The 17,206-nt window shown below is 41.1% G+C and overlaps 1 protein-coding gene across 1 annotated transcript in view; it reads left to right on the forward strand.

Moving 5' to 3' along the window:
• The window catches only part of SYNPO2 (synaptopodin 2), a 327,710-nt gene extending 313,712 nt beyond the window's left edge, over positions 1–13,998 (forward strand). Inside the window, exon 5 of the mRNA XM_040330158.1 lies at positions 12,692–13,998. Coding sequence (XP_040186092.1) covers positions 12,692–13,249 — 558 coding nt within the window. The 3' untranslated portion in view covers positions 13,250–13,998. The remainder of the gene's footprint in view (positions 1–12,691) is intronic.
• The last annotated feature ends 3,208 nt before the right edge of the window (positions 13,999–17,206 follow it).

Here is a 17,206-nt window from a genome sequence, read left to right on the forward strand (position 1 = left end):
TTTATTTGGGTGAGGTCAGGTGATCCGTGTTCTGTGCCACCTAGACGGCTGTCTGGGTGGATGTGTTGTGCTGCCCCGGGCTGCTAGGCCAGAGTCTTAGACCTATCCCAGGGACAGCTGGCTGCTAGGTTGTCTGAGGGCCTATCCAGAACCAAGAGAGCAGCGTAGGGTTGGGACTGCAGTCCAACCATAAGTGACGGTTATGCCGGCCAGAGAACCTGTCGTGGTTGGCGGTAGAGGGGAAGCTGTCGCCACTAAGGGACCAGCCACCTTGTTACCAGGTGATCCCTGATAACAAGGTGGCTGGTCCCTTAGTGGCGACAGCTTCCCCTCTACCGCCGACCACGACAGGTTCTCTGGCCGGCATAACCGTCACTTATGGTTGGACTGCAGTCCCAACCCTACGCTGCTCTCTTGGTTCTGGATAGGCCCTCAGACAACCTAGCAGCAAGCTGTCCCCGGGATAGGTCTAAGACTCTGGCCTAGCAGCCACCATCCCGGTTTGTGAGAATACTGCTCTGGTACTTGCTTCAGCTACTCACTGTGATCCAGTGAGTAGCTGAAGCAAGTACCAGAGCAGTATTCTCACAAACCGGGATGGTGAAGAATTGGGAAACTTCGGCAGGTGTCAAGCCAGGGACCCACCCAGCGGTGGTGACGCTTGCAGAGCAGCCTTGTGTGCCAAGCCAGGGACCGAGCAGGCTAGTGGGGTGACATTTGAGGAGTATCTGTGAGTGCCAAGCTGGGGACCCAGCAGGGACGTGGGGTGACGCTTGAGGACGATACTTAGTGAGAAGGTTGGAAGAGTTTAGGAGATCCAGTGGAAGTGGATCACCAAGTCCAGTGAGAGAGACTGGGAGCTCAGTGGAGTGAAGAAGCACAGAAGTTCATTACAACTTGTGTTAGAAACTGTTATAAGACTGTGCCATAGGAGACAGCGATCCTATTCATGCAGGTGTGGTGTCTTTCTGGATGCCTTTCCCTGCATGGCTGTCTACTTATAGAAGTCTCAGAGTCTGCTAATTCACATTGCAACTACTAAAGGATGTCCTAGCCCTAAACCCTCTCAGTTCTGTTCAAGAGAAAATAAATCTTTGCATTCAAGAAGTGTCTGGTGCCCATGAATCTACCTTGCACTACACCCACCATGCTTTATAACCCACTCTACATTGAAAGATGTCAGCTGTACCTAACTCTGGAGGTAACTAAAGACGGACCTTGCTACAGTTGAAAAACGTCCATCTAGTTCAACCAAAAAAATAATAATCATACAATCCCATATACACAATCCCCCACCCACAGTTGTTCAAGAGGAAGATGAAAACCCCCAGCAAAGCATACTCCAATTTGCTACAGCAGTGGAAAAAATTCCTCTCTGATCCCCAGAGAGGCAATTAGATTTTACCTGGATCAACTTTACCTATAAATGTTAGTATCCAGTCCGGTTATATTATGTACATCTAGGAAAGAATCCAGGCCTTTTTTAAAGCAATCGACTAAGTTAGCCAGAACCACCTTTGGAGGGAGTCTATTCCACATTTTCACAGCTCTTACTGTGAAAAAACCTTTCCATATTTGAGGATAAAATATTTTTTCCTCTAGACGTACAGAGTGCCCCCTTGTCCTCTGTGATGACCTTTAAGTGAATAACTCAACACCAAGTTTACCATATGAACCACTTATGTATTTGTAGATGTATTTGTAGATGTTGATCATATCCCTCCCTTAATCTCCTCTTCTCAGGAGAGAATAAATTCAGTTCCTCATAGCTGAGCTCCTCCATGCCTCTTATTTGGTTGCCCTTCCATGTACTTTCTCCAGTTCCCCAATATTCTTTTTGAGAACTGGGGCCCAAAACCGAACTGCATATTCCAGATGAGGTCTTACTAATGATTGTACAGGAGCAAAATTATATCTCTGTCTCTGGAGTCCATATCTCTCTTAATACAAGAAAGGACTTTGCTCGCTTTGGAAACTGCCATTTGGCATTGCATATTATTATTGAGCTTATGATCTACCAAAACCCCCAGATCCTTCTCCACCATTGATTCCCCCAGTTCTACTCCCCCTAGTATGTATGATGCATGCATATTCTTAGCCCCAAGTGCATAACTTTACATTTATCAACATTAAACCTTATTTGCCACTTAGTTGCCCAATTAGACAGTGCATTAAGGTTGGCTTGTAAATTGGAGACATCCTGTAAGGACGTTATTCCACTGCATAGCTTAGTGTCATCTGCAAAGACATAAATGGTATTTTTAATCCCAGACCATATATCATTAACCACTTGCCTACTGGGCACATATACCCCCTTCCTGCCCAGGCGAAATTTCAGCTTTCAGCACTGTGTCGCTTTAAATTAAAATTGCGCGGTCGTGCGACGTGCCTCCCAAACAAAATTGATGTCCTTTTTTTCCCACAAATAGAGCTTTCTTTTGGTGGTATTTGATCACCTCTGCGGTTTTAATTTTTTGCGCTATTAACAAAAAAAGAGCGTCAATTTTGAAAAAAAAACACAATATTTTTTACTTTTTGCTATAATAAATATCCCATTTTTAAATAAATATTTTTTTTCTCAGTTTAGGCCGATATGTTTTCTACATATTTTTGGTAAAAAAAAAAATCGCAATAAGCGTATAGTGATTGGTTTGCGCAAAAGTTATAGTGGCTACAAAATAGGGGATAGAATTCTGACATTCTTTTTATTTTATTTTTTTACTAGTAATACGGCGATCTGCGAATTTTGTCAGGACTGCGATATTGCGGCCGACACATCGGACACTTTTGACACATTTTTGGGACCATTCACCTTAATACAGCGAACAGTGCTATAAAAATGCATTGATTACTGTATAAATGTGACTGGGAGGGAAGGGGTTAACACTAGGGGGCGAGGAAGGGGTTAAATGTGTATCCTGGGAGTGATTCTTACTGTGGGGGGAGGGGACTGACTGGGGGAGGTGACAGATGCTGTGTCCCTATGTACAAGGGACACAGCATCTGTCTCCTCTCCCTGACAGGACGTGGAGCTCTGGGTCTCGCGTCCTCCGGCGGCGCGCACGGATTTATAGAGCCACCTGGAGGCCGTCTTTTTACTATAGCCCGGGACTAAAGTAGTTAATAAAGATTAGGAGCCGCCGCGCTCAGATCCCTTTTTAAATATGGGCACCACATTGACCCTACGTCAATCCAGTGGTACTATTCCAATCATTAACAAGTCCCTAAAAATTTTAAACAATGGCTTAGAAATTACAGAGCTCAATTGTTTTAGGATCTGTGGGTGGATGCCATCTGGTCCAAGTGCTTTATCCACCCTTATTAAAAAATAAAATATTTCTGGACCATATCACTTTTGAGCCATTGTGTATCATATGAGGCTGTGCCAATACCACCCCTATTATGGACATGATCTCCCCCATGCCCCTTTGTATGCACAGAGCTGAAGATATTATTTAATAAATTAGCCTTCTCTTTGTCCCCACTCACCCACTCTAGATTATTTTGTAAAGGGCCTACATGCTCAGATCTGACCTTTTTACTATTAATACTGTATATTTGAAGATATTTTGGGGGTTTGTCCTACTATCTTTTGCAATTTGTGGTTCGTTTTGAATTTTTGCATCCTTGATTTCCTTTTTACATATTCTCTTATATTCTTTGTAGTATTTAAATGATGATAGTGTTCCTTAATTTTTATATTTTTTTAAAGTTATTTTCTTGTTATTTATAGCCATTTTAAGTTTTGTCGTGAGCCACATAGGTTTTATTTTTAGCCTTTTAAACATATTGCCTATGGGAATATACTTTGCAGTGAGTTTGCATACAGTCTTTTTGAAGAATTCCCATTTCTGTTCTGTGGTCATTGATGCCAATTTTTCCTCCCAGTCTAAGTCTAATGCCGCGTACACACGTTGTTTCGGGTTGTAAAAAATTACATTTTTAATGGTCTAGAAAAAACAAAGTTTTTTTCAACCCGATCGTTAAAACACACGATCGTGAAAAATAAATTCTCTAGCAAAGCGCGGTGACGTACAACACGAACAACTGCACTATAAAGGGGAAGTTCCATCCGAATGGCGCCACCCTTTGGGCTGCTTTTGCTGATTTTGTGTTAGTAAAAGACGATTTGCGCTTTTCAGTCTGTTACAGCGTGATGAATGTGCTTATTAAATTACGAACGCTAGTTTTACCAGAACGAGCGCTCCCGTCTCATAACTTGCTTCTGAGCATGCACGTTTTTTTCATGTCGTTAAAGCCCACACACGACCATTTTTTACGACGTTAAAAAACGACAAAGTTAAAAACGTCGTAAAAAATTAGAGCATGTTTGAAACTTTAAATGCCCATTTTTTTACATCGTGAAAAATGCTCTGGAGCCCACACACGATTGTTTTTAATGACATTAAAAAAAACGTAATTTTTTACAACCTGAAAAACGGTCGTGTGTATGCGGCATTATTGCTACAACACAGATGGCTTCTGAAATCAGCTGCCTAGCATCTTCAATTGCTAAGATTCAGTCAGATCCTCAATGAAGCTGCCTAGGTACCTTCAGTTGCTAGGATGCAGGCAGTTTTAATCCATTGTTAGGACACAGACAGCTTCTCAAGGAAACCTAGAGTCCTTTCATTGCTAGCATGCTGGTGGATTCTTAAGAAAACTGCCTAGCATTCTTCATTTTATTGTATGCATGTAACTTCCTTCTGTTGCTAGAACGCAGGTGACTTCTTAAGGAAGCTGCTCAACATTCTTCCATTGCTGGGACACAGGTGACTTCTTAGGAAACTGCTAAGTTTCCTTTGGTTTCTAGGATACAGGCAGCTTCTCAATGAATCCACCTAGTGTCCTTCAGTTACTAGGATGCAGGGAAACCTCCTGTTATTGCTAGAATGCAGGTGGCTTCTGAAGTCAGCTGCCTAGCATCCTTCAGTTGCTAGGGTGCATGTAACTTCTCAATTTAACTATCTAGGTGCCTGAAATTGAAAGGATACAGGCGGCTTCCTTCCATTATTAGGATACTGACAGCTACTCAAGAAACCTAGCATTCTTTCATTTCTAGCATGCAGGTGACTTTTTAAGGAAGCCATCTGACATTCTTCCATTGCTAGAACACAGATGCTCTCTCAAGAAGACTATAGCTTTGTTTGGTTGCTAAGATGCAGACAGCTTCTCAATGAAGTCCCTATCAGCCTTCAGTTGCTTGGATGCAGGCAGCCTCTAAATGAAGCCGCCTAGTATCCTTCAGTTGGTAGGATGCAGGGAAATTCCTTCCATTGCTAGCCTGCAGAAGCCTTTTGATTGCTAGAACACAGGTGGCTTCTCAAGGAAACCTTTCCATTGCTGGCATGCAGGTGGCTTCCAAGCCATCTAACATCCTTCTATTGCTAGGATGCAGGCAGCTCAAATTGACAGTATTTGCTCTGTACACTCAATGCATGTAAACGGTATTACAATGTTTACATCTAAACACAGAGGGCCGGATTCAGATAGGTTAGCGGATCTTTAGATCCGCCTAACCTATCTGATTTACGATCCGCCGCCGCAAGTTTTTGAGGCGAGTGCTTAATTCAGAAAGCACTTACCTCAAAACTTGCGGCGGCGTATTGTAAATCCCCCGGCGGAATTCAAATTCCACGGCTAGGGGGAGTGTACTATTCAAATCAGGTGCGTCCCCGAGCCGACCGGAAATTTTCCCAGTGTGCATTGCTCCAAATGACGTCGCAAGGACGTCATTGGTTTCGACGTTTACGTAAATTACATCCGGCCGTATTCGCGAACGACTTACGCAAACGACGTAAAAAAATCAAAACTCGGTGCGGGAACGACGGCCATACTTAACATAGGATACGCCGCACTTACCCCTGCTATAGCTCATTAGCATATTTGACGCGTAAAAGACACGAAAGCGCCACCTAGCGGCCGGCCTGGAATTGCAGCCTAAGAACCGACGGTGTAAGTCACTTACACCTGTCGGATCTTAGGCATATCTATGCGTAACTGATTCTATGAATCAGTCGCATAGATACGACTGGCCGGCCTTGGAGATATCCTATCTGAATCTGGCCCATGAAAATTACTGACCATGGCTCTGATTTTTCTACTGTTTTGTATATCTCTACAGTCTTGTATGTTGCGCTTTTGAAGTTTTATTGTTCTGTTTGCAAGGGATTTTAAAGAGAACCAGCCACAAGTGGGCCTGTGCACACATCTTAAGAGTCAATCTTAAATGACTATAATTACATATTTTCAAAAAAGTATATTGCCCTTTATTTAGATACTCTTACTTTGTACCTCGCACCTCAGAGGTCGGAGGTCGGGTAGATGACAGGCCACCAGCTATTAGACTTCAGGAGACCTTTGACCCTTTGACTGCTTCAGAAATGGCAGTTCCCTATTTCTGTCCTCACAGGTTACTTTAAAAACCTAAATAAAAAAAAAGTTTTTTTTAAAAGTAACCTGTCAACTACTTTTGAACAAACAAGCTCCAAGGCTGTGATGCTCCCTCTACTTTCTGTATTTAGTGAGTCGCTGACTTGCAAAGCATATTTATATATCCAGCATTGGAACACCCCTTATTCCTGGTCGGTGACTCACTAAGGACTTTTTCACATTGGCCTAACTACTAAGTTGGTTACAGTTGCAGCAGGGCCTCATTCGCCCACTGAACGTGATATGCCTTTTTTTTTACTGGTTGCACCAATGTGTATGTGGTTGTCCATCAGCCATTGCCCACTTTTAACTAGTGGATGCGTTGGGATAAAAATGCTCCACAACCACCTGGTTTTGCCCATGAGAAAAGGGCAAAAGGAATGCATCAAAGATTAAAATGATAACTCTGGAACCAACACCTTTAAAAACAAGTCCACAATGGCAACTCATGTATTAATTAATTTATATTTTTTTAGCCCTTTTCTCCATGGGGACTTTAAGCCAGGGGTCCTCAACCCCCGATCTGCGGACCAGTACCAATCTGTGGCCTGTTGATGACTGGGCTGCACAGCAGGAGGAGATCGGCGACTGCGGTCTGCACAGAATTATGACAGCCCGCAGTCACCGCACACCTCCTGCTGTGCAGCCATGCCACAAATCTCTGCACAGAGAGTGGGAGGCTTTTAATATTAACAAGCCGGTAATTACCAGCTTGTTAACATGTTAACATGATAAGTTGGGCAGCTACCCTTCTCCGTTCAGATCTGCAGCTCCTCCTTCCCCCTACCCTGCTGATATAATGACATCAGCGGCTAGGCGAGATATGCGGGAGAGGACGCCAAAGGTAGGACTGTGCAGGGGAGTCAGAATTTAAAAGGGGGCACTGTAATTTTAGAGAGGAAAGGGGGGTGGGTATGACTCATGACTGCAAGGGGCACTGTGATGGGGGACTGTGATTGCTAGGGGCACTGTGGTACAAAGTCGACTGCACTATACATGGGCACTGTAATTATTACAGTGCAGTCCCCTGTACATCACAGTACCCCCTTACAATGCAGTCCTCGTTACATTAAATTAAGGGGGTTTGCACTGTAAAGTGGCACTGTAATGTAAAGGGGACTGCACTGTAATGAAAAGAGGGCTGTCATGTGAAGGGGAACTTAGGATACTGTTGAACAGCTTTAAAGGTCAAACTTTTATGTAAATTGAGCTTGTTGAACACTACATTGATATAATGGAGGGACTGTGCTGTAAAGGGGGGGGTTGTGGTGTGAAGGGGTCTGAGGGCCGACTCTGTTTATATTTGTACTCCCCCCCCCGGGTCCACTGAAAAATTGGCTACAACTAAGCCAGTCCCTGGTGCCAAAAAGGTTGGGGACTGCTGCTCTAAGAGATTTATCAACTGTCAGGACAGCCATCTCGAGCATGCTCAGTAGAATATCATACTAGTGCCAATTTTATCCAGGAGCCAATGAACCTGGTAGGGTGTGTTTGGAGTGTGGGAGGAAGCTGGCGTATCCTTGGGAAACCCATACAAGCACAGGGAGTACATCCAAACCCCATGTAGATAGTATTCTAACCAGGACTTGAACTGAGGATCCCAGTGCTGCAAGGGATCAATGGCAACGAGTTGAGTTTGTCAGTTTCTAGAGATAATAAAATAGGACACATATAACACAATGCATAAAGTTGTGTTCTGTATTCAACCTTCCATATGACCTGTGCTCTAGCTAATTGTAAACACAACTCCATAAAGCCTCATGTGTGTGCTGCCAATGGCAGTCTCTGCTCTACTATCCCAGTTTATCCTTGTATCCTGCTGAGCACATAATGAGCATCCTCCTAACTAGGTCTGTCACACACTAATGTTAGTTGACTGGTTCTTCATGTTACAAGCTCATTTCCTAATTAGGTCAGTGACATTACTATTAACCTAAATAACCGTTCTTCTTTTCGTTCATTTACTAAAGAAGCTCTTACTGTCAAAATCAATGTTATATTAGTAAATGCAAAGAGTAAAAGGGAAATATTAATGCCGATATATAACATTTTCTGGATTTGGGTTAAAGAGTAATAAGTCTGAAAGAAAACTACAGTGATAGAAATGTATAGGTTATAAAAGCTAATTGATATGCTTCAGTACTTGCATACAGCAAACATTAAGCAAGTAGTCAAATGAGTAGTACGTACTGCTGGCCTGCATAGTTTTTGTGCATCAGTGACTCATTGGGGTTTATTAACCAAGATAGATTTTTCACTTTGCAAATTAAAGTACAACTAAAGGTAAATCTTTATTTTTTTCATTTTGGATAGAGCCGTAATCCGCGTTGAGTATGCAAATTAGCTTTTTCCGACGATCCACGAACGTACGAGCGGCCGTCGCATTCTTTTACGTCGTTTCCGTTTGGCTTTTTCCGGCGTATAGTTAAAGCTGCTATCTGGTGGCGTACTCAATGTTAAGTATGGCCGTCGTTCCCGCGTATAATTTTGAAAATTTTACGTCGTTTGCGTAAATCGTCCGTGAATGGGGCTGGACGCCATTTACGTTCACGACGAAAACAATGACGTCCTTGCGACGTCATTTGGAGCAATGCACCCTGGGAGTTTTGATGGACGGGGCATGTGCAGTTCGTTCGGCGCGGGGATGCGCTTCATTTAAATGAAACACGCCCCCTACTCACCGCATTTGAATTCTGCTCCCTTACGCCACGAGAAATACACTACGCGGCCGTAACTTATGGCGCAAATTCTTTCTGGATTCAAACCAAAGACAGGTAAGTATACGCTGCGCCGGTGCAGATCTTTGAGGATCTGCCCCTCTGTCTAACCCAAATTTGCGATCATATAGTAAAAACATATACTGTAATATATAAAAAGAGTGAGTTAAGATAGGTAGGGGTTCTTGAAAAAACAATAGGATAAAAAAAAGGAGGGGGAGTGGGTACTAATGGAAGAAGAGGAGAGGACCACAGCGCTCCGAAGGTAGATTTCATGTATGTTATTTTCTTGGTATCCATGAAAAAGCATCAACACCAAGACGAGAGAACTCGTCTATCAAAATTTTCTGGCGAATAATATATGATCCATGGTTTCCATATGTTGTTGAATTTCTTCAACTTATTTTTGTCTAGTGCATCCATTTTAGCATGTATGAAAGATTGATTCGTTCTCTTTTTGGCTTCCGACAGATGTACTACAAGTGATTTCCATGCGCCAGTAATTGTCTGCTTTGCGACTATCATGAATGAAAATAATCATTTATATTGATTCTGAGAAAGGGTTACTGGTTTAATATTGAGAGGGGCTGTCATTGGATTTGGTAAAACAATACAGTCGAATAATTTAGAGGCAATCCGGAAAATCTTTTCCCAGAATCTGCGCACGAATGGACACCAGATGTGCATATGGGTTCCTTTATCTGGACAACCGCAAAAGCAGAGATCTGAGCTGTTTGCTGTAAATTTGGCTAATCTGGAGGGAACCAAATACCAACGAGAGAGTACTTTATATGATGCCTCCGTTGCTAATACATTTGTAGAAGAAGAGCTAGTGTTAGACCAAATATTTGTCCAAGTCTTATTATCAATTTTAAAGTTGAGATCTGGTTCCCACTTAGTAACATAAGAGGGTAAGATTGTATTTGATTTAGTGATCAGTTGAGAATAAATTATCGAGATGCGACCTTTAGCATGTGGTTCCTTTAGGCATATTCTTTCAAATTGGGTAATATTGTGAAGATTATCACTAGAATTAAGGAGAGGATCGTAAAAAAATTGATTTGCAAATATCTGAAAATTTCTGATTTGGGGAGTCCATAAGTCGAGCATAGTTCTGGAAAAGATCGTATTGTGGTTGTTGATGTTAAGTTTAATAGACACGTAATGCCAACCTTAGACCAAGCATTAAAGTTCTTGGAAATATCCGGGTTTTTATGAAAGGAAAGAAGCAGGTTATGTGGAAATTGTAGACCATGTGAGCTTTTGTGCTTATCCCATAATGATAAAGAATGTCTAGAGATTGGATTCTTAAAAGTTCTACGATCTGAAGAGCGCAGCCATTAAATATTATTTGTAGGAAGTGGGTCGAAGTCTATTGCTTCAATAAAAAACGACAAAAGGGTCTCCGTGGTCGAGTGATATTTTGATAATTGTGCCATTTGAACTGCTTTATAATAAGTTGCAAAGTCTGGAAATCCCAGACCACCCATCAATTTGGGTAGGATTAAGGTTTTTTTGGGCAGCCAAGGTTTTTTTTTACCCCAAGTGAACTGTGTTACTTTTTGTTGGATCAATCTAAAAAAATAAGCAGGAATATGGATTAGAAGCGTTCTAAAAAGATATAAAAACTTGGGGAGTATAGTCATTTTTATTATGTTGATTTTTCCCAACCAAGAAATCGGTAGGGCAGACCAGTCAGATAATAAATTTGTGATGCTTTTCAATAAAGGTGGGTAATTGGCAGCAAATAATTCTGAGGGATTGGCCGTAAGTTGAAGACCTACAGTAAATATGGTGGGCTGCGATCTACCAATTTAACCCTCCTGGCGGTATCCCCGAGCGTGACTCGGGGTTGATTTTTTCTACCAAAATCGGTAACCCCGAGTCACGCTCGGGGTAGATATGCAGAGCCTGCAGCGTGCGCTGGCTTACCTTCTCCTGGATCCAGCGATGTCACCACACTGTGTGAGCGAGCGGGACCTTGCTCGATTCACACAGCGTCCTCCTGTGCCGCCGATCTCCGTTCCCTGCGACGTTACGACGCACGGGAGCGGAGATCGGCGCCAAATTCAAAAAAGTAAACAAACACTATACATACAGTATACTGTAATCTTATAGATTACAGTACTGTATGTAAAAAAAACCCCCCCCCCCCCCCTTGTCCCTAGTGGTCTGCCCAGTGTCCTACATGTCATTTTATATAATAAAAACCCTTCTTTCTCCCTGCAAACTGTATATTGTCCATAGCAACCAAAAGTGTCTTTTTATGTCAAAAATGGTTTTAGATCAGCTAGAAAACAGCGATAATAAATTATAATCACTTGCAGAATTGTGCGATAGCGATTTGCGGGGAAATTCGTCATAAAAATAAATAAATAATGACAGCAACAATTCTGCAACTGAGCAAATTTCAGTGATTTTGAGTTGATTACATTATTGAATAATTTTTAGTTTTATTATATTATTACTTGCTATAATTATTTATAATTATTTATTATATTATAATTTAAAATGTTGTTTTTAAAAAAATACCTAGGATGCCTATTAGATTCTTGTTTGGTCAGATTTAAGTGAGTTATTCCTAAAAATTACAGACCTACAATATAAAACACCAAATTTCCTTGCAAATAATTGTACCGCTTTCAGCATGTTTTTTCAGAAAGAATCATACCGCTAGGGAGGTTAAAGGGTAACGAGTTCTGTATATTCTGAGTGAGATGTTCATTGCCAAAGATTTTTGGTTGCCAACTGTAATGCCGCGTACACACGACCATTTTTAATGGTCTAGAAAAAAATGAAGTTTTTTCGACCTGATTCTTGTCAAGCCTGCCTTGCCAACACACGATCCTGAAAAAAAAATGCTCGAGCAAAGCGCGATGACGTACAACATGTACGGCGGCACTATAAAGGGGAAGTTCCATTCGGATGGCGCCACCCATTTTCAGTCTTCGTGCTTTTCAGTCTGTTACAGCGTGACGAATGTGCTATCTCCATTACGAACGCTAGTTTTACCAGAAACTTGCTACTGAGCATGCACGTTTTTTTCACGTCGTTAAAGCCTACACATGACGTGAAAACGACAATGTGAAAAACGACAACGTGAAAAACAACGCGAAAAAATAGTGCATGTTCAAATTTTTAATGCCCATTTTTCACGTCATGAAAAATGCTCTGGAGCCCACACACAATAGTTTTTAATGACATTTAAAAAAAAATGCATTTTTCATGTCATGAAAAACTGTCGTGTGTACGCGGCATTAGGCCTGAAATATGTGAGATAAAAATAGGAGTATGTCATTCGCAAATAAACATATTTTGTGATGACATTCACCTAATTTAATACCTGTGATTGTTGGTTCCATCATTATGTCTATAGTTCTATGTATGTATGGTATGTATGTATGTATGTATGTATGTATGTATGATATTGTGTTTGTATTCATGCTCAAGTGAGTTTTTTTTAAATGATAATATTGTTTAATTGTATATGATTAAGTACAATATATAAAAGTAGGAAATGTTTCTGATTGTGTTTCATTTAGGAAAGAGATAATGGAAGATCTATGTCCTTCCCTGCGAGGAGCCTTTCATCTGCCAGTTCACAACCGTTTGGCTCACCGATATCGCCCATGCTTTTTCAGCCAGCGCCAGGATATGTGGGAAAATCAGCCACAACACCAGAAACACCAGGGAAAAAGTTAACTCCATGGGAAGCGGCAGCCAAGTCCCCACTAGGGTTTGTGGATGATGCGTTTCTGCCACAAACTTTACATGAATCAGTATCTTCCAATGTAGTGTCTGCTGCACGTAGAAAGACTTTACCAGGACCTCCAGCAGCTTGGAAGACCACCTCCAATGTACCAAGCACAGGTCTCTACAGAGGCTTATCTGAAAAAAAGCGTAATAGTATTTCAACAGTACCGAAAAATGTAGTGTCTGCACCATCTTTGCAATGTGGTTACCAGCTCAGGTATCCATATTCAAGTACACACTCTATAACCAATGCTCGATCTCTACCTTTGGATACTAGATCAGAGTATGGCATGTCAACAGGTCATAATCCAAACTTCAATCCTTATCCTAGGGCCTGGAGGAGCTAGGTATCAAATTGCTTACCAATTCAACCTCTAAGCTATGACAATGGCCCAGTGGTATTGATGCTGTTCCTAGGTTCTGGTATGGGCTAAATGTGTTTACAGAAAGGTCCAGCGTATATATAACTTCCTTGTGATCAGAGGGATTAAGATGCAAAGTCTTTCTTTATGCCACACTTTATAAATGCGAGAGTTTATGCCTTTGTACAGTTTTTTCAAGTTGGGCCTCATGCACACAGACGTCTAGAGGCTGCAGAGTCTTCCAGCTTCAATTCCCCATCGCTGCTCCAGCCAAAAGCTTACCTTTAGGCTATGACCTTTACTAAGTTTTAACTTTCTCTCATTGTGTTTCTTATTAAAAGCAATTTCTTATAAGACCCAGAGTAGTGGTGGTCTACATTCCGAGACCCACCTGCATCATGAAGATTGTAATTTTGTACTGATCCCTATATGATGCTATAGTCTACCTGTTTTCCTGTAACTTGACTGACTATTGTTGCAAATGTGAAAGAATCACACAAAAAAAACAGAGCTTCCTACTTCTAGTGAGTTGCAGCTGTGGTGCACAGCTGCCTATACAAGTGATTGGCTGTATGTGGCTTTGTAAAAACCAACGTTTGTGCATGGCCATTTGTACAGCCATTTACTTGTATACCTACCAACTTTTTGACATGGGAACGAGGGACCCCTATCAGCAAAAGTATGTAAGCATAGGACACACCCCCTGCCAAGCCCCCTTAAAGAAGAATTATACAAAAAAAATGGATTAGTTAAACCCACAAGTGATTTTTTTTTTTTTTTACCACTACTATTCCTTTATACTGGCTTTTGCAATTTACAAATGCAGCAATTTAAAAATTGGATGAAAGGTTTATCACTTGGAAACACTTTTTGGAAGATAAAAATTGCTTTTTTTATATAACCAGTGGCAGGAATAATGCCCAGGGCAAAGATGCCAAACTTTGCCCCCCCCCCCCCCTGTTCATGATGTATAGGCTTAGTGGATTCTACGCCCAACAGTCTCTCGCTTGCCAAAATCACTGCTGCTGTCACTACTTTTGTCAGCCTTGTTCCAGAAGGAAGGCCCCACCATGCTTACAGTAAACAATTGCGCCCAGGGCAGCCACCCCTCCCACCTACCCCTTGTCCTAGCCCTGTATACAGCTATATAGATCAGACCAAAATTTAGGGAACAATGAGCAGGAAAGAGGGACAGAGGGGTCAGGGACAGTTGGGAGCTATCCTCTTGTATGGGCACCTCTACAAGTTACCTCTGGCATGGGAAAGTGCCTGGAAATTTAAGCTAGAAGACATTGCAGCCTCCAGATATCTGTGTACATTAAATCTGTATAAAAAGGTCTTGCCCATTGCATACAGCACAGGTATTTCCTAAGAAGTCAAATAGCTATAGTTCATTTCAGAATTGCACTGTTTTTAGCACCTGCTCACAATACAGTCTTTCTCACTGACAAGTTGGAAATGTATCCTTGTATTTTAGTTTATTGAAAAGTATTTCATGATTTGCTGTCTGATAAGACCTGTCAGCTCTTTATATTATTTACAACAGCTAAAAACAGGAAGTTTCTATTTCTCACTAGTAATGCTGTAGAATTTCAGAAATAGAGTTGTTACACCCAACCAATAAACTGGCAATCACAAGTCCCTAGACATATATCATGCATCCCTAGGCATCTGTGAATGATGCCTACTTTTCATTCTGTCACAAAGCTTCTTATGTGATGACTGTCACAAAAAAAATAAACATTACTCTGATGCTGGCACGCTGACTTTATACGGCTACCACACTACCACGCTACCTGGACTATATAATTTATGGTAATATGCAGAGAAAAAGGGATAGCTGTATACTACAAGATGTACAGAGAGTGACCTTTCTCAGCAGTTTCCACTTGCCTCCTTTGTGGGCATTTGCTCTAAATTTACTCAGATATAGTAAGACAAGGCAACAGTAATATTGTAATTTGGTGCTTTCTGTTCAGGGTTGCCAACCTCCAGTGGCATTTTTACTGGCAAAACATGGGAAATTTACTGACAAAGCACATTTTTTACTGACAACCTGAAAAAAAGCAGAACTCCTTTTAAAAACAAAGACAGTCGATATTTAAATAGTATAAACATGATATGGAAACACTGGCAATATTCAATAACAAGCAATTTGCCTGATTTACACTAACAAAAGTCAACACGACATGACAAATTATCAGCCCCTGATAGTTACAGTCAGTTCTAAAAGTCACAGATTTTTACAAACTATCAGTAAATTTACTGATGGTTCACAACTCTGTTTCTGTTATATGGTACTGAGTGTTACATAGTTACAGTACATAGTTAGTCATGTTGAAAAAGTCCATCTAGTTCAACCAATAAGGAAAATAAAAATACAATCCTATATACACAACCCTATACCCACAATTGATCCAGAGGAAGGGAAAAAAAAAAAACAGCAAATCATGATCGAATCTGCTACAGCAGTGAGCTGTTATTTTCAGTGAAAACATTTATGAATATTTCCCCCAAAACAAGGACTAGACAGACTGCAATAACTAGGGAGCCACTAAGCTTTATGATAATTTGTTTGATTTTAATTTTGTTTAATTATTGCTGGTGACAACAGCATATAAATAGGAGACCTCTAGTCCTTCATAAAAAGACTCATGTGAATCACCCTATGGCCAATTTAAATAAATCAGATTCAGAATATTTTATCAATCCCAACAGGGAAATTATTAAATCAACTAATGACCTAATTTAGCAATGCATGTCATTAATTTTAGTGCTAAAGGAGCACAGCGCTGTTAGTTTCAAAATGTAGAACAAGTAAATATGATAAACTTTCCTATCTATTTACTAATGCTAGCAGCATAAGGATTAAATAAAGTCAGTGTTGGTTGAGAGAGTTCCACTTTAACTTGACCATAACAGTTATGCCGCGTACACACGATCGGTCAAACCGATGAGAACGGTCTGATGGACTGTTTTCATCGGACCAAACCGATCGTGTGTGGGCCCCATCGGTTATTTATCCATAGGTTAAAAAAAGCAATCTTGTTTTAAATTTAACTGATGGATACCTAACCGATAGAAAAAAAAAGATTGTTTGTAGGCATGTCCTTCGGTTAAAAATCCACGCATGCTCAGAATCAAGTCGACGCATGCTTGGAAGCATTGAACTTCATTTTTTTCAGCACGTCATTGTGTTTTACGTCACCGTGTTCTGACACGATCGGTTTTTTAACTGATGGTGTGTAGGCACGACTGATCATCAGTCAGCTTCATCGGTTAACCGATGAAAACTGTCCATCAGACCGTTTTCATCGGATGGACCGATCACGTGTACAGGGCATTAATCTCACCCTAACATTTAACCAAACCCTTAGTACACCTTTTGCAAAAATGTAGTAAATGCACTAGCACTGATATATTACAGAAGAAGTGCATTTACTGAATTTTTGCAAAAAAAATCTGCATAGCATTGCCCTTGCAATCAACGTGTTACGGTGCAGTGCACAGAATTTTGCAAAACGTTCCCTCAAACTCGGGTCCTTACAGTGACATGGACCTGGCTAGAGGATATGCAGTTCAACTACATAGTGGTAAGGCTGGAGAGATAGCCAGTGCACTGTGCAAATTTCCAATTTGCTGCTGTGGAAAATGGGACTTATAGTACTGTAACTTGTATTATTAGAACACAATTACAAACCTGGATGAGTGAAGCTACAATACTAAAAAATTTTATAAAAATAAAAAAAATCACAGGATTCCCCTGGTAGAAGCACCCTGCAATTCAGGTAAGTAGGGAAGGGAGGCTGGTGTTTTAAACCATGTTTCATGTTACACCCACTAGCTGAAGCAAACAGAAAAGAAAACGGATGTAAAGGAAAGGCAAATGCTGTCTTAATATGTACAGCTGGATAATAAAGGATGTAGAAGTTAAGGTTCTTG

This window comes from Rana temporaria, chromosome 1 (assembly GCF_905171775.1).
Source record: "Rana temporaria chromosome 1, aRanTem1.1, whole genome shotgun sequence".
Classification (NCBI taxonomy): domain Eukaryota; kingdom Metazoa; phylum Chordata; class Amphibia; order Anura; family Ranidae; genus Rana; species Rana temporaria.